Source organism: Chlorocebus sabaeus, chromosome 20 (assembly GCF_047675955.1).
Source record: "Chlorocebus sabaeus isolate Y175 chromosome 20, mChlSab1.0.hap1, whole genome shotgun sequence".
Lineage (NCBI taxonomy): Eukaryota > Metazoa > Chordata > Mammalia > Primates > Cercopithecidae > Chlorocebus > Chlorocebus sabaeus.
The window spans coordinates 115,747,454-115,769,510 of NC_132923.1; the positions used below are offsets into that span (position 1 = coordinate 115,747,454).

At 51.5% G+C, this 22,057-nt stretch overlaps 1 protein-coding gene across 3 annotated transcripts in view; it reads left to right on the forward strand.

Annotated features, from left to right (window-relative positions):
* ECE1 (endothelin converting enzyme 1) overlaps positions 1 to 20,934 on the forward strand; it is a 129,126-nt gene extending 108,192 nt beyond the window's left edge. For all 3 annotated transcript variants that reach the window (XM_007980154.3, XM_007980151.3, XM_007980149.3), the window contains exons 12-19: positions 992 to 1,090; positions 1,950 to 2,027; positions 4,390 to 4,493; positions 10,799 to 10,909; positions 11,632 to 11,699; positions 12,398 to 12,588; positions 16,307 to 16,402; positions 18,035 to 20,934. In XM_007980154.3, the coding sequence (XP_007978345.2) occupies positions 992 to 1,090; positions 1,950 to 2,027; positions 4,390 to 4,493; positions 10,799 to 10,909; positions 11,632 to 11,699; positions 12,398 to 12,588; positions 16,307 to 16,402; positions 18,035 to 18,211 (924 nt within the window). In that variant the 3' untranslated portion in view covers positions 18,212 to 20,934. The remainder of the gene's footprint in view (positions 1 to 991; positions 1,091 to 1,949; positions 2,028 to 4,389; positions 4,494 to 10,798; positions 10,910 to 11,631; positions 11,700 to 12,397; positions 12,589 to 16,306; positions 16,403 to 18,034) is intronic.
* The last annotated feature ends 1,123 nt before the right edge of the window (positions 20,935 to 22,057 follow it).

A 22,057-nucleotide genomic window follows, 5' to 3' on the forward strand; every position in this document is an offset into this window, starting at 1 on the left:
GAGAGAATGTTGGCAGAGCAGCTCTGGCCCAGAGGGTGATATTTTTCTTATTCTGTGGGTGATAGGTTTGTTCTAGACAGGCAGAGGAGTGCCATGGCAGAGCGCTGTGGACACAGCCCGGCCTAAGCTCAGATCCTGGCCTCACCACTGGCTGGGTAGCCTGGGACAGTTCTTACATCATTTGCAATATGGAGACGGGGGCATTCCTCCCACAGAGAGAGATTAAATGAGATGTCACACACTGAGCACCACCACAAAATAAGGGTTCAAGCAATGGGAGCGGTCATTTTATTGTTACAATCTTGATGACAAATAGCATTCATTATGTCGATGTCATCTGCAGCTGGAGGTGAGCCAACCACGGTTCACATCCATTACAGTGACTGGCCTGTGAGCAGCTGGCAGGGTCTGAGTTGGGGTCTGCTGGCCCGTCTGCTCTTGTTGCTGCACAGCTCTGCCTTCCCCTTCTCTAGAACCTTCAACCTTCCATCTTCAAGCTCGTCTGCTCATGACATTGTCACCCTCGAGAGCACCTGTCCATCTCCAGCGTGACATGGCATTTCTGAAGCTGCTCCTCGGAACATGAGTACTCTAGATCTTAAAGCCTGATCCATCAAAAAGGAATGCTGTGGTCCAATAAGGCTGGGAGAGGCTGTGTGTTCTCCCCTCTCTGGAAGAATTGCAGTGCCTATTACCACATTAAAGGCTCTGAAAACGCCCGTAGCAGAGACTTTTCCAACATTCCTGAAGCTTGGCCTAAGCTTACTGGAGCATGGAGCCCTGTGTGTGGAAGGCCAGTCCTGCCTTGCAGGGCGTTCACATTAGGAGCGTGGTTTGGAAGCACAGCTGTGGCTCCCCTTCTCACCCAGCCTGACGCTTGGAAAATTGAGTTTAATCTCTGGCCCCTGCATCATTCTTCTGCACAGGTTGCCCGTTGCATTTACTTGAGACCAGTGCCCAGACCTTACTGCTGTGATGTGTATCTCCTCAGGCCACTGAGATAATCCTGGAGATCAAGAAGGCGTTTGAGGAAAGTCTGAGCACCCTGAAGTGGATGGACGAGGAAACCCGAAAATCAGCCAAGGAAAAGGTGAGGCTGGCCAGGCGCGTGGAGAGGGAGTGCTGTGGCGTCCAGCACAGATGGAGGCGGGTGGGGGAAGGAGAGGCCAGTTCTCTCTTTTTTTTTTTTTTTTTTTTGAGGCAGAGTTTCGTTCTTGTTGCCCAGGCTGGAGTGCTATGACGTGATCTTGGCTCACCGCAACCTCTGCCTGCCGGGTTCAAGCGATTCTTCTGCCTCAGCCTCCCAAGTAGCTGGGATTGCAGGCATGCACCACTACACCCGGCTAATTTTGTATTTTTAGTAGAGATGGGGTTTCTCCATGTTGGTCAGGTTGGTCTCGAACTCCTGACCTCAGGTGATCCACCCGCCTTGGCCTCCCAAAGTGCTGGCATTACATGCGTGAGCCACCGCGCCCAGAGAGGCCAGTTCTATCCGGGAGCACAGCCTGGATGCTGTCTTGCCTTCAGGGGGTGAGCGGTCTAGGCCTAGCAGGATTCGGGGTAGGCCTCAAGCACATGATTGCATGGAGGTCTGTAGAAGACAAACCTCGCTGAGTGTACGGGGAAAAGGTGCAGGAAGATGCAGCACGTCCCGTGGGGCGGGAAGGCTCTGGCACCCTCAGTGGGGTGGGAATCAGCAAACACTTCCCTTGGGAAAGTGACATTTAAACAGAGACCTAAGGGATAAGTAGAAGTTTGGCAAGGGGGAAACCTTGCCAAAGTTGTGAAACCAGAAAACCAGAACCAGAAAAAGTTGTGAAAGCCCAAGGCAGGCAGGGCCTGGCTCTGGTTCCCCTTGGCCCACCAGACTGTGAGCCCAGCACCCAAGGAGCTCAGGCTGGCCTGGTCGGTGTTACCAGGCACTCACTTCCTCTATCTGTCCTGTCCAGGCCGATGCCATCTATAACATGATAGGATACCCCAACTTCATCATGGACCCCAAGGAGCTGGACAAAGTGTTTAATGACGTGAGTAACTGCTGTCCTGCCCCCTCGCGTTCCCAAATGCCCCCTCGGAAAAGGGCCGAGGCAGGGCTGGGTGCAGACGGGGTGCTGGAGGCAGCATGCTTGTCAGAGCACAGAGGGATGATGTGGTGTGGGGTTTGGGGATGGGTCAGGCATGAGGAAGCCTCTTCTTCTTCTTAATTTGGCTCCCAGGTCAGCTGGAGGCCCTGCCTCCCCGTAGCCACCATCAATCAGGCAGTGCCCACCGGTCAGTACGGAACCCATGCTGTGTGCCCCCTGGAAGTGGTCAGCTCCATTTAATGTATAGGAAATAATGGAGGAAACAGACCCCAGAAGGTGCAGGGAGAATTGGTGGCCCTCGGACATCAGGGGTGGGGTATGAAGTGGAAAAACCCTCACACCATCTCCTCCCTCCCTGGTCGTGCTTCCAGTTGCCTCCTGTCCCCATGGTCCTCCCCCACCTCCCCAGAAAGCCAGGCCTCTGATTTTGACTTTGAAATGCTAATGGGAAGGAAGCATCATAAACCCAGGTGCATTTTCCAGCTTGGTTTGGGCAGCAGAAGTGGTGGATACATCCCTGCTTGTTAGAACTTTTGACAAATCACTCCGTTAGGTGGATTGTGCTTCTGCCTCAAATTATAAAGTTTTATATTTTCTTGTGATTGAAATACTTGAATTCAGGCTTTAAAAAAATCTTTTTTTTTTGAGACAGGGTCTCATTCTGTCGCCCAGACTAGAGTGTGGTGGTGCTATCTCAGCTCACTGCAACCTCAGCCTCCCAGGCTCAAGTGATTCTCCTGCCTCAGGCTCCCGAGTAGCTGGGATTACAGGCGCGTGCCACCACCATCCAGCTGATTTTTGTAATTTTAGTAGAGACAGAGGGTTTCACCTTGCTGGCCAGGCTGGTCTTGAACTCCTGACCTCAAATGATCCGCCCGCCTCGGCCTCCCAAAGTGCTGGGATTACAGGCATGAGCCACCATGCCCAGCCTGAATCCAGGCGTTTAAAAATCTAATAATCTCTCATCATGGTTATATTTAGAACCTAAGACTAAAAAACTCCTGCTGAGATCATGAGACTCATTCTGCAGTCTTTTCCTTGAGAATCATTTAAGGTGCTCCAGGGTGTCATGATGCAGAATCCTTGGGCCTCTGGAGGCATCCTGGGCAGAGCCCAGGATCCATGTCCTGTCCCTGAGGCTCCAGCGTTTTACCAGAGCCAGGGAGAATTTTGCACCTGGCAAGAGCTGAGCCAGGCACAGTGACTCATGCTTGTAATACCAACACTTTGGGTGGCCGAGGAGGGGGGATCGCTTGAGCTCAGGAGTTTAAGACCAGCCTGGGCAACATAGTGAGACCTCATCTCTACAAAAAATAAAAAATTAGCCGGGCATGTTGGCATGTGCCTAAAGTCCCAGCTACACAGGAGGCTGAGATGGGAAGATCACTTATGCTCAAGAAGTCAAGGCTGCAGCAAGCTGTGATTGCACCACTGCACTCCTGTGTGGGCGACAGAGTAAGACCCTGTCTCAAAAAACAGAAAAACAGCTGGAAGGCTGGGCCGAGTAGTGAAAAGGGGGTACAGTCATGCCCTTGACATTTCAGATAGATTTCTACTTGACTTATGAGATCTAGTATGGTAGCTAGTAGCTACAGGTAGCTATTTAAATAATTAAAACTTAAATTAGTTTCCATTAAATTTAAAAGCCACACTCGCCACATTTGAAATGCTTAGTAGCAGCCAGGCACGGTGGCTCACGCCTGTAATCCCAGCACTTTGGGAGGCCAAGGTGGGCAGATCACCTGAGGTCAGGAGTTTGAAACCAGCCTGGCCAACATGATAAAACTCCATCTTTACCAAAAATACAAAAATTAGCCAAACGTGGTGGCATGCGCCTGTAATCCCAGCTACTCAGGGAGGCTGGGGCACAAGAATCACTTAAACCAGGAGGTGGAGGTTGCAGTGAGCCAAGATCATGCCATTGCACTCCAGCCTGGACGATACAGCAAGACTCTGTCTCAAAAAAAAAAAAAAAAAAAAAAGCCTTAGTCATCTGCCATACTGGACAGTGCAGGCGTAGAGCATAGGACATCCATCATCGCAGGAGGTTCTATTGGACAACATGGGAGATATTTCTTACCTGGGCCCAGGTGCTGCTGTAGGGACATCCTGCAACAGTGTCATTCCATCTGGTGTCCCAGGGTGAAGGCCAAGAGAAGAACTGACCCTACAGCCCCAAACCCTGCATTCCAGTCTCCAGCCTGCAGATTAATCCCCTAACCATGGCAGCCCTTGGCTTCCTGTCTTGGAAGATGCCTCTCACCGAGGGCACACTGTGATTGTGACTCCGCTTCCTCTTTTCCAGTACACCGCAGTTCCAGACCTCTACTTCGAGAATGCCATGCGGTTTTTCAACTTCTCGTGGAGGGTCACTGCCGACCAGCTCAGGAAAGCCCCCAACAGAGATCAGTGAGTTCCCCCAGGCCCTGCCGGGAAGGTGCCAGCTGCCCACCTGTGGGCAAGCCTTGGGACGAACTGGCTTTCATTGCACCCTTACTGTGTACCCGATCAGCTATCATGAGAGCCGTCTGAAGAGTGGATGCCCTTGTTATCCCACTTTTCAGAGGAAGAAACCAAGGACAAAAGAAGTGCGGCCCAGCTAGGAGCTGGGGTGGGCTTGAGTCTGCCCAGCCTGTAGGCAGGGTGAGCCCGGCCTCTGGAGTGGAGCTGATCTGGCGCCGTGTCCCCGCTCCACTGCTTTGGGATTTGGAGCCTGCCTTTCATTATCTGCAGAATAGGATGGGAGGAGCTGGCTCTTGGGTCCTCATAGCAGTCAAATGTGAAGAACTCTGGGGAGCGCCAGACCCCAAGGAGACCCCAGCAAGAGCAGCTTTCCCATAGTTCCTCACTAGCACGAGTGGTGGAGTCTCAGGACAGGGTGCCCACAGAGGCCTGGGGAAGGTTCTGGATGGGCCTGACAGCTGTGCTTCCCAAAGCTCACTGCACATCAGAGTCCTCTGGGGAACTTTTTCAAAGATACAGCTTCCTGGCCAGCCGTGGTGGCTCACGCCTATAATCCCAACACTTTGGGAGGCCAAGGCAGGTGGATCACCCGAACCCAGGAGTTTGAGACCAGCCATGGTCAACAAGGCAAAACCCTGTCTCTACTACAAATACAAAAATTAACCGGGTGTGTGGCGCACAGCTGTAGTCCCAGCTACTCAGGAGTGAGTAGCTGAGGCATGAGAATCACTTGAACCCGGGAGGCAGAGGTTGCAGTGAGCCAAGATCATGCCACTGCATTCCAGTCTGGGTGACAGAGTGACTCCATCTCAAAAAAACACAGCTTCCTGACGTTAAATCAGGATAACCTAGAATGAGACCTGGTCTTTGTCCTTTTTATTACTGTCTCCTCAGGCCAAGCACAGTAGCTCACGCCTGCAATCCCAGCACTTTGGGAGGCCAAGGTGGGCAGATCGCTTGAGCCTAAGACTTCAAGACCAGGTTGGGTGACAGAGGGAGACGTGGTCTCTACAAAAAATTTTAAAAATTAGCTGCGCGTGGTGGCACGAACCTGTAGTCCCAGCTACTGGGGAGGCAGAGGTGGGAGGATCACTTGAGCCCAGGAGGTCGAGGCTGCAGTGAGCCAAGATCATGCCACTGTACTCCAGCCTGGGCAACAGAGCGAGACCCTGCCTGGAAAAAAAAAAAATACTGTCTCCTCAAAAAAATTAAATGTAGTCAGCCCAGTTCTAGTCTTCAGTCCAAGTTCCTTCCATTCCTCAGTGCAAACATTTGGGATAAATCTTAGGGAAGGGTGCTATCAACTTCTCTTTGCCTCTGGTGCCCCCTGGTGGACTCTAGGGGTTCAAACATCTCTATTTCATTCATTTCCAGCCTCCAACCAGGGCACCCCCAATGTACAAGAAGGTGGGCTTTTACCTTCAGAACATGACATAGGCTCTGTTGCCTATTTATCTGAAGTATTTTAACTTAGCTTGAATTTTTGTATTTAAATTTCCTTGCCTACCCATTGAAGTATTTGTGGTTATTTGAATGTAAATACGATATTTTAAATTCCTCCATTTGGCCAGATATGCGGTTCACGCCTGTAATTCGAATGCCTTGAGAGACCAAGGTGGGAAGATCTCTTGACCCCAGGAGTTTGAGACCAGCCTGGGCAACATGGCAAAACCCCACCTCTACAAAAAATTTAAAACATTAGCTGGACGTGGTAGTGTGCGCTTGAGCCCAGGAGGCTGAGGTTACAGTGAGCTACGGTTGTACCACTGCACTCCAGCCTGGGCTACAGAGCAAGACCCTGTCTCTAAAATAAATAAATACATAAATAAAGTTCTCGGCCAGGCACGGTGGCTTACACCAGTAATCCCAGTACTTTGGTAGGCCAAGGCGGGTGGATCACCTGAGGTCAGGAGTTCAAGACCAATCTGGCCAACATGGTGAAATCCTATCTCTAATAAAAATACAAAAATTAGCCAGGCGTCGTGGCACACACCTGTAATCCTACCTACTTGGGAGCCTGAAGCAAGAGAATCATTTGAACCTGGGAGGCAGAGGTTGTAGTGAACAGAGATTACACCACTGCACTCCAGCCTGAGCAACAGAGTGAGACCCCATTTCAAAATAAATAAAGTTCTCAGTATCTTTCCATGGCTGTGGGGCTCACCTGGAGGAAGCAGAGTGACTGTCTAGGCTCTTAGGGGAAATGTGGTATCCATCTCACTGCACTCCTTACTCACCCTTCCCCTCTGCACCAGAGAAGTCATTGAAATGCCAAATACCTCGTGACTATATCCCATTACTTTCAAAATCTTTTTTGGTCTCAGGATCTTTCTACACTCTTAAAAAAATTATTGCGGGGTGTGGTGGCTCATGTCTGTAATCCCAGCACTTTGGGAGGCCAAGGCACGTGGATCACCTGAGGTCGGGAGTTCAAGACCAGCCTGACCAACATGGAGAAACCTCGTCTCTACAAAAAATACAAAATTACCCAGGTGTGGTAGCACATTCCTGTAATCCCAGTTACTCAGGAGGCTGAAGCAGGAGAATCACTTGAACCCGGGAGGCAGAGGTTGTGGTGAGCGAAGATTGCACCATTGCCACCATGCCCGGCCCTGATTGTTATTAAAATTTTATGGAAAATAACTATTTTCAAAAAATTAATGAGAAGAGAGGTATCATTTTACTTTTTGCAAATTTCTTTATGTCTGGCTTAATCAAAGACAACTAGATTCTCATGTCTGATTCCACAGTCAATCTGTTACCATATGTTGTTTTGATATATAGAAAGAATTCTTGGCCAGGCGCAGTGACTCACGCCTGTAATCCCAACACTTTGGGAGGCCGAGGTGGGTGGATCACGAGGTCAGGAGTTGAAGACCAGCATGACCAAGATGGTGAAACCCCACCTCTACTAAAAATACAAAAAATTAGCCGGGCGTGGTGGCAGGCACCTATAGTCCCAGCTACTCAGGAGGCTGAAGCAGAGAATTGCTTGAACCCGGGAGGCAGAGGTTGCAGTGAGCCAAGATCGTGCCACTGCACTCTAGCTGCACTCCAGCCTGGGTGACAGAACAAGACTTTGTTTCAAAAAAAAAAAAAAAAAAAAAAAAAAAAAGAATTCTTGCCTCACATAGGAATTTAGTGTGAGGCAAGGGAAAGGGAGGGATGAGGGATATTTTAATAGTCTTTTCTGGTACTTGTGTACATTCTACTGATACTACACCAACACTTGAAAAGTGATAATTTTTTAAAGGTTAATTGCAATATGGAATCTGAAACCACATCCATGAACTTTTTTTTTCTTTTTTCTTATTTTCACTGTATCACGCAGGCTGGAGTGTGTAATCTCAGCTCACGACAGCCTCAACCTTCCCAGGCTCAGGTGATCCTCCTGCCTCAGCCCCCTGAGTAGCTGGGATTACAGGTGCACACCACCACATCTGGCTAATTTTTGTATTTTTTGTAGAGACAGGTTTCACCATGTCACCCAGGCTGGAATTTTTGTAATTTTTTGTAGAGATAGAGTTTCACCATGTTGCCCAGGCTGGTCTCAAACTCCTGGGCTCAAGCAATCTTCCCACCTCAGCCTCCCAAAGTGCTAGGATTACAGGCATGAGCCACCGCGCCCAACCTTCATGAACTTTTCATACTCCGTTACACTAAATTCCATTGGTCTGTCCTGTACTTTGAATAGATCTTTTACCCAGGTGTGATTTTGTAACATGCATTAGTCATTTGGAAAACAATGGTTCACTAAGTTTTACAGATCTTCCAAATGGTGATACTTTCACTATACAATAGCAAAACAAATCCACATTTGTTAATATCACTGCTGACTTCGTGAGCAAAGCCTTTAATTATTATTGGTAAGGTGTCAAACTTGTGGTGGCCAATATAAGTTTTTCAAAATTTTAATTTTTGCCTGAAACTTCAACATTTTTTTTAAATCTCATATTTTTATCATTGGCAACAGATGGCTTGAGTTGTTTTCCTTGAGGTGATAAGCTCACTTTATTCATTTTAAAGAAAATGCCAGATATCCAAGTCTGAAATTCCATAGTTTACCAGTCACCCTAAAAGTACCAACAGAGTTCCATGAAAAAAGCAGAATGCTTTATATGTGGATTTCCCACTGGTCACATGGAATATGAAAACGTCTTCTGCCAGGTGCAGTGGCTCACACCTGCAATCCCAGCACTTCAGGAGGCTGAGGCAGGAGGATTGCTTGAGGAGTTCAAAACCAGCCTGGGCAACACAGCAAGACTCCGCCTCTATAACATTAAAAAAAAAAATCGTCAGGCATAGTCACGAGTGCCTGTAGTCCCAGCTACCTGAGAGGCTGAGGTGGGAGGACAGCTTGAGCCCAGGAGTTCGAGGCTATAATGAGCCATGATCATGCCACTGCACTCTAACCTGGGTGTCACAACAAGATCTTGTAGCTTTGAAAAAAAAAAAAGAAGTCTTGTATTCAGGGGTTGAGATGTAATGAAATTAATCATCATGACCGGGTACAGTGGCTCACGCCTGTAATCCCAACACTTTGGGAGGCCAAGGTGGGCGGGTTACTTGAGGCCAGGAGTTCAGCCTGAACAACATGACGAAAACCTGTCTCTGCTAAAAATACAAAAAAATTAACCATGGGTGGTGGTGAACACCTGTAATCCCAGCTAAGGCAGGAGAATCACTTGAACCTGGGAGGTGTAGGTTGCAATGAGCTGAGGTCACACCACTGCACTCCAGCGTGGGTGACAGAGTGAGATTCTGCCTCAAAATAAATAAATAGAAAGGAAAGAAAAGAAGGAAGGGAGGGAGAGAGGGAAAGCAAGCAAACTACTTCATCAAGGATGTTCTAAGTGAAAATGGCTAATTGGCTTTTTATTTTGGCTGTGAGCCCATGCTAATGAGGAACTCGGGGCTCAGTGACCACCAGAACTTCCTTGATTCATGTCAGGCTCCAGCAGTTTTACCTACTGTTGCTTTTGTACCATCCATGCAAGTGACACAATGGAAAAGGGAAATCACATCTTAATATTATGAAAATAGTTTTGATTTCAGCCGGGTGCAGTGGCTCACGCCTGTAATCCCAGCACTTTGGGAGGCCAAGGCGGGCGGATCACCTGAGTTTGCCAATGCAGTGAAACCCCATCTCTACTAAAAATACAAAAATTAGTCAGACGTGGTGGTGGGGGCCTGTAATCTCAGCTACTTGGGAGGCTGAGGCAGGAGAATCGCTTGAACCCAGGAGGCGGAGGTTGCAGTGAGCCAAGATCGTGCCACTGCACACCAGCCTGGGTGACAAGAGCAAAACTCTGTCTCAAAAAATAAATAAATAAGATAGTTTTGATTTCATAGATCCCCTAAAAGGGTCTTGAGGACCCTCCCCGCCAGGTGTCTACAGACCACACTTTGAAAACTGCTAATAGATACTCTTCAAGCCTAGACAATGGTGACTTTTCAAAATCTTTTTCTTTTCTTTTCTTTTTTTCTTTTTTTTCTTGAGACAGTCTCGCTCTGTCATCCAGGTTGGAGTGCAGTGGCGCAATCGCAACTGACTGCAACCTCCACCTCCCAGGTTTAAGCGATTCTCATGCCTCAGCCACCCACGTAGCTGGGATTACAAGTGTGCGCCATCACACCTTGTTAATTTTTTTGTATTTTTAGTAGAGACGGGGTTTTGCCATGTTGGCCAGGCTGGTCCTGAACTCCTGGCCTCAAGTGATCCACCCACCTCAGCCTCCCAAAGTCCTGGGATTACAAGCATGAGCCACCGTGCACTGACATTTCAAAATCTAATGGTCCTTCCTGCTCTTTGTAAGAACCTCAGTATTCCACCGTGTGATGTGACATCATTGATTAACTGGTCCCTTATTTATAGACAGTCAGAGACAGTCAGGTGTTTTCTAGTTTTCTCCTAAAAAACAGTCCTGCACCCGGGCACAATGGCTCACGCCTGTAATCCCAGCACTTTGGGAGTCCGAGGCAGGAGGATGACTTGAGGCTCAGAAGTTGAGGCTGCAGTCAGCCATGATCACACAACTGCACTCCAGCCTAGGTGACAGAACTAGACCCTGTCTCAAAACAAACAGTCCTTCTCTAGATGTCCTTGTACTTGTGTGCACTTGGGCCTGGGGTCAAGGATAGTCTGCATTTTTAACGCCCTCGATCCCCATCCCTAAGCAGCGCTCCAGGCAGGCTGTCCCCGCCTGCCTCCCACCCTGTGCTGAGGCCTCCCGCGTGTGTGTTGCTTGTAGGTGGAGCATGACCCCGCCCATGGTGAACGCCTACTACTCGCCCACCAAGAATGAGATTGTGTTTCCAGCCGGGATCCTGCAGGCACCATTCTACACGCGTTCCTCGCCCAAGTAGGCTGCCTCTGGGGCCCCTACCCCAATTCTTTTCCCCAGCCCTCAGTGAACCCGCAGCCCAGTCCCATGGCCCATATGACCAAGCCAGTCTCACCGTGTGATCTCTGCCCCAGTGGTCCAGGTGGCTTGGGCGGTCAGAGATGTTGCAGAGGAAGCAACATCCTCACCCACTTTCCTTCCCTCCAGTGAGATCTGGAAGCCCTGCACAGTGGGTATTGGGAGCATCTCATGGAATCAAGAGCTGTACCTAAGGGAAGCGCCCCCCTGACAATGTTATAGCACAGTCAGAGCTGGGGAGTGGGGAGGGTTAAGGCTGCTGTCTCCGTTTGAATCCCATGTCTGCTCTTTGTTGACTGTGTGGCCCTTGGGCAAAGCAATTGACCCATTCCCAGCCTTGGTCTACTCATGAATAGAGCTGGTCAGTGGTGACCATGGCTAACTCTTTTGCAATGACTGAAGAGGACAGTTCGGTCTGTAGAGCATCTAGCACAGTGCATGGTGCCCAGTGGGCACAGCCGACCACACAGACTGTGCCCAGCCTCTGTCTGGCTTCACGGGCCTCACTGGAGACTCAGGCCATGACCACACCCTTATCCACACAGAGCCCTGTGGAATTTTGTTATGTCTCCAAGCCCAGGAAGTGAGGTTCCCATACCTGGGCAAGAGGGAGAGGCCCTCCTGTCAAAGCATCACCTCCACCTTTGTCTCCTTCCCTCCAGGGCCTTAAACTTTGGTGGCATCGGTGTCGTCGTGGGCCATGAACTGACTCATGCTTTTGATGATCAAGGTACCACTTCCAGCTGGGCACGATGGCTCATGCCTGTAATCTCAGTGCTTTAAGAGGAGAATTGCTTGAGGGTAGGAGTTTGAGACCAGCCTGGGCAACATAGCAGGACCTCCATCTCTACTAAAAAAAAAATTAGGCTGGGCATGGTGGCTCATGCCTGTAATCCCAGAGCTGTGGGAGGCCAAGGCAGGCAGATCACCTGAGGTCAGGAGTTTGAGACCAGCCTGGCCAACATGGTGAGACCCCCCCGTCTCTACTAAAAAAAAATACAGAAATCAGCTAGACATGGTGGCATATGCCTGTAATCCTAGCTACTCCAGAGGCTGAGGCACGAGAATCACTTGAACCCAGGAGGCAGAGGTTGCAGTGAGCTGAGATTGCGCCATTGCACTCCAGCCTGGGTGGCAGAGTGAGACTCTGTCTCAAAAAAAAAAAAAAAGAAAAAGAAAACAAAGCAAGCCCCACTGAGCCTCGGGCCACGCTGGGGCTTTCCCTGGATCTCTCTCCTCCATCCTCTCCTGCCTCTGACCGGCCCCCCCCATCCATGTGCCTCGGCACTCACAGGGACCTCGTCTCCCCATGCTGGCTGGAGGATGGGGGTGGACGGATGAACCACTTCTCACCAGGAGCAGGGAGGAGTAGCAGGTCCCCGCTCTGCCACTCTCTCCCTTGACATGATGCCTCCCTCTGACCCACAGGACGGGAGTATGACAAGGATGGGAACCTCCGACCGTGGTGGAAGAACTCATCCGTGGAGGCCTTCAAGCGTCAGACCGAGTGCATGGTTGAACAGTACAGCAACTACAGCGTGAACGGGGAGCCAGTGAACGGGCGGCACACCCTGGGGGAGAACATCGCTGATAACGGGGGCCTCAAGGCGGCCTATCGGGTGAGAGCCCCGCTCCCCACACACGCCTGGGCCCAGTGCTGGCTCCATCCAGATGCCTGTCCATAGAGGATCATCACGGACAACCGGGGCAGGCGCAGCAGCCATGCAAGCTTCTCTTTCCTCTTCTGCGAAATGGGGGGTGGTGAGGACCAATCATGAGGCTGACTGTGGAGGCCCCCGCCAAAGGGCTTGGCACCAGACGGCTTTGTGCCTTCTGAGTCTGGCCTGACAGAGACACAGGAAGGGGCTCGGGCTGGATCCACCTGAAGAGCCTGCCTGTTCTCACCTTTGCAGGGGAGGCCACCACCAAGTCAGCCCCCTGTGGGTCTGGGAGGCCCCTGGGGACTAAGCAGCCAAGGCAAGGGACACTGGTCATGGAGCCAGTTCTGAGTTCAAGTCCTGGTTCTGGAGTAAGTTGCTGAACCTCCTTGAGCCTCACTTGACTTGGCTCTGATTAGCTACTACCTGCATTATTGGGTTGTTGGGAAGATAAAGCAAGATGATTTAGACACAGGCTGACCCCAGAGAGATACTCAGAGATGCTCCCCGAGTCAGATGGGAGAGGTAACAGAGGCCACGAGAGAAAAACAGTAGGTGTCTGTCAGAGAGAGTAAGACAGGGCTTCCTCCCAACTGCAGCAGGAAGAGCAGAAATCCGTAGAGCTGTCATTTATTGAGCCTTCTTAAGTGCCAGCCTTGGAGTATTCCTAGCAGCTTTGCTGTTACGTATTATAATCCCCATTTTGCAGATAAGCAAACTGAGCCCAGAAATACTGGATATTAGGTTGCTTAAAGTCCATGAGTCAATGAAAGGTATTGAGAATCTACCCAGCAGGGGCTGTGTCTGAAGCTCATCCTGCTCTCAAAAAGCTTGTACCCTTAGTGGAGGCTGGAAGGGGAAGAAAGGCAAATAAATACATAATAAATCTGTAAGATAGTGTCAGCTATTGATAAGGCGATGAATATAAACTGGAGCGAAGTAATAAGCAATAACGGGGTAAGAGAAATAACGGGGGGACGCTGGCCACGGCAGGCCTTCTCTGGGGTTATGACATTTGCATTGAGACCTACATGATGAGGAAGAGCCTGGGAGAAGCTGGGGAAAATGGTCTCAGCAAAAGGAAGAGCAAGTGCAGAGGCCACGAACTAGACACAAGCCTGGCACGTCCAAGGATGGGAAGATGGGCGGGGCAGAGCGCAGGGAATGCAGGGACCAGACCACTCTGGGCTTGTTGGCTGTGGCTGAGGAAGGAGCTTGGGTTTTGTCCTAGTTATGATAGAGAGACACAATAGGGTTTTAAAATAGAGGAATGACATGACTCAACTTATCCTTTAAAACAGGGGTCGGCTGGGTGCAGTGGCTCATGCCTGTAATACCAGCACTTTGGGAGGCCGAGGTGGGCGGATCACTTGAGGCCAGGAGTTCAAGTCCGGCCTGGCCAACATGGTGAAACCTTGTCTCTACTAAAAATATAAAAATGGCTGGGCACGGTGGCTCATGCCTGTAATCCCAGCACTTTGGGAGGCCTTGGTGGGTGGATTACAATGTCAGGAGTTCAAGACCAGCCTGCCCAAGGTAGTGAAACCCCGTCTCTACTAAAAGTACAAAAATTAGCCAGCCGTGGTGGCGGGCGCCTGTAATCCCAGCTACTCAGGAGGCCAAAGCAGGCAATTGCTTGAACCCTGGAGGCGGAGGTTGCAGTGAGCCAAGATCGCGCCACTGCACTCCAGCCTGGGTGACAGAGCAAGACTCCATCTCAAAAATATGTATATATTTATATAAAAAAATTAGCCAAGTGTGGTGGCGCATGCCTGTAATCCCAACTACTTGAGAGGCTGAGGCATGAGAATCACTTAATCACGGGAGGCAGAGGGTGCAGTGAGCCAAGATTGTGCTACTGCACTCCAGCCTGGGTAACAGAGCGAGAGACCAAGACTCCATCTCAAAAAAATAAATAAATAAAAATAAAACAAGAGTCAGCTGGGCGCCGTGGCTCACACCTGTAATCCCAGCACTTTGGGAGGCCGAGGTAGGTGGATCGCAAGCTCAACTTCAAGACCAGCCTGGGCAACATGGTCAAACCCCGTCTCTACCAAAAATCCAAAAAAATTAGCGTGGCATGGTGGTGTGCATCTGTGGTTCCAGTTACTCAGGAGGCTGAGGTAGGAGGATTGCTTGAGCCTGGGAGGTGGAGGTTGCAATGAGCCGAGATTGTACCACTGCACTCCAGCCTGGGTGACAAAGGGAGACTCTGTCTCAAAAAAATTAATAAATAAAAATTAAGCAAGAGTCAGCTGGGCACCATGGCTCACACCTGTAATCCCAGCACTTTGGGAGGCCGAGGTAGGTGGATCACAAACTCGACTTCAAGACCAGCCTGGGCAACATGGTGAAACCCCGTCTCTACCAAAAATACAAAAAAATTGGCTGAGCATGGTGGTGTGCATCTGTGATTCCAGTTATTCAGGAGGCTGAGGTGGGAGGATCGCTTGAGCCTGAGGGGTGGAGGTTGCAGAGAACCAAGATTATGCCAACGCACTCCAGCCTGGGCGACAGTGATACCCTGTCTCCAAAAAAAAAAAAAACTAAAAACAAAAACAAGTCAGTATAACTGCAGCCCATGGGCCAAATCTAGCTATGAGGCTGTTTTTGTAGATGAAGCTTCTTGGGGGTCACAGCTGGCTCCATTTGTTTCCATGTCTGTAGCTTTTTTTTTTTTTTTTTTTTTTTTTGGAGACAGAGTCTCAGTCTGTCACCCAGGCTGGAGTGCAGGGGCATGATCTCAGCTCACTGCAACCTCCGCCTTCTGGGTTCAAGTGATTCACCTGCCTCAGCCTTCCGAGTAGCTGGGATTACAGGCACACGCCACCGCGCCTCGGCTAATTTTTGTATTTTTAGTAGAGATGGGATTTCACCATGTTGCCCAGGCTGGTCTCAAACTCCAGACCTCAAGTGATCCACCCGCCTCGGCCTCCCAAAGTGCTGGGATTACAGGCGTGAGCCACCGCGCCCAGCCATGTGGCTGACCTTACTGCTGTAGTAGCAGAATTGAGTCATTGCAACGGCGACCCTTAGCCCACAAATCCCAACGTACTCACTCTCTGGCAGTCCACAGAGAAGGGTTGCCAGCACCTGCTTCCTAAGGTTCACTGAAGTTACTTTGTCAGGAAGGGAATGGAATTGGATCAGCCTGAGTCAGAAGACTGATGAGAAAGCTGTTGTGAGGTTGTCCAGCCAGGAGACAGAGTAGAGCACTGAGAAGCGGGAGCAGAGCAGTGGTCAGTGTTTGATCTGAGAGAAAGAGAAGAATTGAAGAAGCGTTCTGGGTTTGGGGCCTGAGATGATGGATGGTGGTACCTTTGACCATGATGGGGAAAGTGTGTGTGTGTGTGCACACGTGCTGCCATTCTGTTTGTACCATGTTAAGTTTGAGATGCATCTTGACTGTCCAGCTGGCATAGTTAAATATACACATCAGGGAAGAGGCTGGAGCAGAAGGCGTAAATGTGAGAGCCATCAGTGCGTAGAAGGTATTTTAAGCCATAGGGCTAAATGAGTGCACATCAAGAAGAGGGCTCCCCTAGGCTGAGCTCAGGCCCAGATCCCCGGAAACTAGTACCTGCCCTGACATGGGGGAGCTCCCTGAGACCTCCATACCAGTCCCCTCCTTCACCACCTGCCATGGGAACCCCTGAGCTTTGGTTTTCTCTCCTCCCAGGCTTACCAGAACTGGGTGAAGAAGAACGGGGCTGAGCAGACGCTGCCCACCCTGGGCCTCACCAATAACCAGCTCTTCTTCCTGGGCTTTGCACAGGTGAGTCCATTAGGAAAACATGCCACACATGGTACATTCTGCCATCTTGATGTTTGAAGAGCCCAGAGAGCCGAAAGGCAAGTTCCCCACAGATTGAGGACTTCCCAAGTCACTGGACCATGCACAGCACATGTGCCCTGTCATTAGAGAGATGCACAGAAGAGCCAAAAGTACCAGTGAAGGGATTCCTGGATCTGGTCAATGAGAGGACGAGCTGATCACTCAGGACCCTTCTGGTTCTAGGGTTCTAGAGATTTCTTAAACATAAGATGCCCAGCCAGGCATGGCAGCCCACGCCTGTAATCGCAGCACTTTGGGCAGCTGAGGCAAGCGGATCACCTGAGGTCAGGAGTTTGAGACCAGCCTGGTCAACATAGTGAAACCCTGTCTCTATGAAAAAATACCAAAAAAATAGCCAGACGTGGCGGTGGCTGCCTATAGTTCCAGCTACTCAGGAGTCTGAGGCATGAGAATCACTTGAACCTGGGAGGCAGAGGTTGCAGTGAACTAAGTTTATGCCACTGCACTCCAGCCTGGGCAACATAGCAAGATTCTGTCTCCAAAAAAAAAAAAAAAAAATGCCCCAGATCATGCCTTCACTCAGCATTCATCTGGTAGCCTTCTGCTGGCACTCAGAGCTACCAGGCCATTAGACAATTTGTTCTGCCCAGGAAACGAGAGATCTGGACTAAATCCAAGCTTTTCCAACTGGTGTTTGGACGCAGTCCTGTGTTCAGATGGAATCGAATGCGCGTGCCTCAGACAGAGATGCCGCGCTGGCTGAAGGTGAACAGTTTGGAGACAACTGCGTTAGAGGCTGCTGGCCTGGGGAGTGGCACACACCAGCCCTACACCAGCCCACTTTCTCTTCCTGACCCACTCAGGGGGTCCTCCTGACTCACCGGGATCTCAGGATCAGTTCGGGGGCTCATCCCCCTGGTGGTGTTTTTCTGAATTTTGTGTTTTTGGAGCCGGAGTCTCCCTCGGTCGCCCAGCCTGGAGTGCGATGGCATGATCTCAGCTCACTGTAACGTCAACCTCCCGGGTTCAAGTGATTCTCCTGCCTCATCCTCCCGTGTAGCTGGGATTATAGGATGCATCACCACACCCAGCTAATTTTTGTATTTCTAGCACAGCCAGGGTTTCACCATGTTTGCCAGGCTGGTCTCAAATTCCTGGCCTCAAACGATTCACCCCCCCTTGGCCTCTCAGAGTGCTGGGATTATAGGCATGAGCCACCACACCCAGCCTTATTTTGTTTTTTGAGACAGGATCTCACTCTGTCACCCAGGCTGGAATGCAGTGGCACAATCTCAGCTCACTGCGGCCTTGACTTCCCCAGCTCCAGTGATCCTCCTGCCTTAGCCTCCCAGGAGCTGGGACTGTAGTGCACACCACCATGCCTGGTTAATTTTTTTTTTTTTAATTTTTTGTAGAGATGGGGTCTTGCCATGTTACTCAAGCTGGTCATGAACTCCTGGGCTCAAGCAGCCCTCCCACCTTGGCACCCAGAGTGCTGGGATTACAGGTGTGAGCCACTGCACCTGGCCTCCCCTACTGTTGTAATGGGGACAGTCTGGCAGCCCCAGGGCCCCGCAGTGACCCTGACCTCTCTCTGTTGTCCCTTCAAAGGTCTGGTGCTCCGTCCGCACACCTGAGAGCTCCCACGAAGGCCTCATCACCGACCCCCACAGCCCCTCTCGCTTCCGGGTCATCGGCTCCCTCTCCAATTCCAAGGAGTTCTCAGAACACTTCCACTGCTCACCTGGCTCACCCATGAACCCGCCTCACAAATGCGAAGTCTGGTAAGGACGAAGCGGAGAGAGCCAAGACGGAGGAGGGGAAGGGGCTGAGGACGAGCCCCCCGTCCAGCCTCCAGGGCATTGCTCAGCCCGCCTGGCCCCCTGGGGCCCTACTTCCCCGCACTGAAGGGTTTTCGGCTGGAACCGAGCCCATGGTGTCGGCTCTCAACAGAACCCACCATCTGACCCTTGTGAAGAGCCGGACATCCGGGCACACGCGTGCGCCACCTTCAGCGGGCATTCGGGTGTCGGGCGGGTGGCTCCTCAGGCCTGGGCCCCATGCTGACAAGCACCACATATGCCACAAATACCACTGTGTCAAATGCTTTCAAGATATATTTTTGGGGAAACTATTTTTTAAACATTGTGGAATACACTGGAAATCTTCAGGGAAAAACGCATTTAAACACTTTTTTTTTTTAAGGAAAGAATTGGTATATTTATTATGTTCTGTTTTTCTAAATAACCTGTGGACAAGGGAAGCCCCACTGATTTACCCCCTTTCTTCCCCACTCCCTGTGGAGCTGGGCTGAGGCAGGGATCCCTGGGCCACAGAGCAAGTCTCCAAATCAGACAGCTGCCTCCGCTCTTGGGATGTGTGATTTCAGCTCCTGTCACCTCGTGCAGAGGCGTGGAGACCAGTAGAGGTGTGGAGGCCAGGCAGAGGGAGGAGCCGGCTCTGGGAGGTCCCAGCTCATGGGCACTGCCCCTTCAGCTAGCCTGCCTCTGTCCCCTGAGTCCAACAGTGGGAGCCCTAGCAGGGAAGTTCTGATCCCCAAAGCCACAGCAGGGGACTGATGGCTATGGCAGAATGAGGCCAGGTCAGGACCCTCAAACATCATCTGGGCATACCAAGCACCCTGAAGCCAGACTGCAGGAGCCCTGCAGGGTGAGACTCTATCAGAGATACACTGCTGGCCACAGGTGTCCCCTCTCGGTCCCACCTTTTCAGGCTGTCCCATGTCTATCTCAGGGGCCCATTACCTCTCTGCAGCAGTCCCCCATCCCAGCCACACCAGGGTCTGTCTGGCCAACCTCTTCCCCAGGGAAAGGAGAAAAGAGAAAATAGGCCGGGTACAGTGGCTCACTCCTGTAATCCCAGCACTTTGGGAGGTCGAGGTGGGTGGATCACTGGAGGTCAGGAGTTCGAGACCAGCCTGGCCAATGTGGTGAAACCCCGCCTCTACTAAAAAAAAATACAAAAATAAGCCGGGTGTGGTGACGGGCACCTGTAATCTCAGTTACTCGGGAGGCTGAGGCAAGAGAATCGCTTGAACTCAAGGAGGCAGAAGTTGCAGTGAGCTGAGATTGCGCCACTGCACTCCAGCCTGGGTGACAGAGGGAGACTCTGTCTCAAAAAAAAAAAAAGAAAAGAGAAAACAGCTCTCACCTCCCGCAGGACCCAAATCCTCTCTCTCTCTAAGCACCGACATCCACCACATGGCTGGGCCTGGCTCCCAGGACCAGTCCAGTCCTCTAGTGCCTTATCTGAGGCTGCAGCCACCAGTCTCCACCCCAAGGAGACAGCCCCTGCCCCTAGATGCTCCTTGGCCTCCTCAGTGCAGCCCCCAGGTGTCCTGACGGAAGCACAGGCTGTAGCCCCATTTCCCCGGTGCCTGCAGGGCTAACCCCCACGGCAGCCCAGGAGCTCTGGCCTGCAGGCCCGCGGCAGGGGGCATCGGAAGACTGCAGAACTGCTGGATTTACCCTGGGTGGCTGTCCATTGTTGGCCCCTGGGTTGAATCAAATAGTACTTGTAGCTAGATGGATGGACTCCCCTTTGAGGGATGCTTTTAGCCAGGGGACACTGAGAGGAAGGTTCCTCAACCCAGTCTGACCGGTGGTGTCTGTCCCTTGCCTGAGACCACAGCTTCTCCAATAGCAGATTGACAGGCTCCACCAAGTGGAAGCACCTGGAGCGGTCTCTGCCGTCCAGTGAGGAAGCCAGGCCCCAAGACAGAGGCGGGGGCAGCACGTGCCCTCCACAGCCACCGCTTTTCCACCTCAGCAGCCCAGGCCTCCTGACCCAGCCCTGCCCGGACAGTGGGCTCCCCTCACCCGGGAAGCCGGAATCCTCCTGCCTGAGAGGAAGCAGACAGCACAGGGACACGCCTGCCACCTCGGGGTCAGCCTCCGAGCTGGTGCAGGGTGTCGAGAGTGGATTCCAGAGGGAGGCCCTGGTCCCAGCACGCAGCAATCCTGGTAGCTCTGCAGAGGAGACAGGAACCCGAGAAGGAACTAGGGTAGGAGGCGGCCGTAGTCCCCTTACCACATAGAGGTGGGCTTCTCCCAGCCACGGTGTCCCCTCTGCCTCCCCTCCCCTGACCCTCCTGCCTTCCACGTGGAGATGGTCCTGCAGTGTCAGCACCAGCACCATGGGCCTGGACCCCCTGGACTGAGGCAGGTGTCCTAGGGCTGGGGGTGCAGCCCGAGGGAATGGAGACCACACTCCTGGCTCAGGTCTGCCGGGGCCGGCGGTGGGTTGGGGAAGAAGAGGGCTCAGGCCCAACAGGGGTGGAAGCCCCTGCCACTGCTACTACCCCCTCCAAAGCTTTAAGGAAGATGAAGTGAGACCCCTCCCCTTAGGCCTGGGGAGCCATACGGCTGGCTTCTCTGTGGGTGTGTGGACATGGAGTTGGGAGCTGGGAATCTATTTTTTGTATTATGTTTTGTGCTACTGTAGTTTTGGTGTGGCACTATTGTAATGGAAATAAAGTACTTGTAAGGAGGGCCATGTGTCTGGGTGTCTGTCCTCCCAGGGTGCTGTGTGTCCTGAGGCCGGCACAGGGCTGGCCACCCTAGCTTCTCCAGGGCTGGGCGCACTTGCCCCTGAGAGCAGGGACCTTGGACCCTGACAAATGCCAGAAGGTTGGTCAGTACCTGTGCCCCCAGCTGCCCTTCCTTCACCTACAATTGTGTGATCACCCCCTGCTGGTGAGAATGATGCACATCACCACCTGGATCCAAGAGGTCTCCTGGTAAAAATAATTTTTCTGTTATCTTCGAGCAAGGGAGTTTCCAGGTCTCAGATGCTGGGGCAGGGCAGGCAGTAGGGAAAATCAAAGAAAGGTTCAAGGAGGGCCGGGTGCGGTGACTCATGCCTGCAATCCCAGCACTTTGGGAGGCCGAGGCAGGTGGATCACTTGAGGTCAGGAGTTTGAGACCAGACTGACCAATGTGGTGAAACCCCAGCTCTACTAAAAATACAAAAATTAATCAGGTGTGATGGTGCACACCTGTAATCGTAGCTACTCGGGAGGCTGAAGTGAGATAATCACTTGAACCTGGGAGGCAGAGGTTACAGTGAGCTGAGATCACACCACTGTACTCCAGCCTGGGCAGCAGAGCGAGACTCCATCTCAAAAAAAAAAAAAAAGAAAAATCCAGGCACAGTGGCTCACGCCTGTAATCCCAGCACTTTGGGAGGCTGAGACGGGTGGATCACTTGAGGTCAGGAGTTCGAGACCAGCCTGGTGACCATGGGGAAACCCCGTCTCTACTAAAAATACAAAAATTAGCTGGGCACAGCGGTGCACGCCTGTAGTCCCAGCTACTCAGGAGGCTGAGGCAGGAGAATCACTTGAACCTGGAAGGCAGAGGTTGCAATGAGCCAAGATCGTGCCACTACACTCCAGCCTGGGCAACAGAGCAAGACTCTGTCTCAAAAAAAAAAAGGAAAGAAAAGTTCAAGGAAGAGTCTCTGATGGTCACTGTACCTCCTGGGGTTTGCATATGTTCTTCACTCTGCCTGGAATGTTCTTGCCTGATAAACTACCCATCCTTGAAACCCCAGCTCAGCATCTCTTCCTCTAGGAAGCCCTTCCTAACCTCCCAGTCAGTATCAGGAAACTCA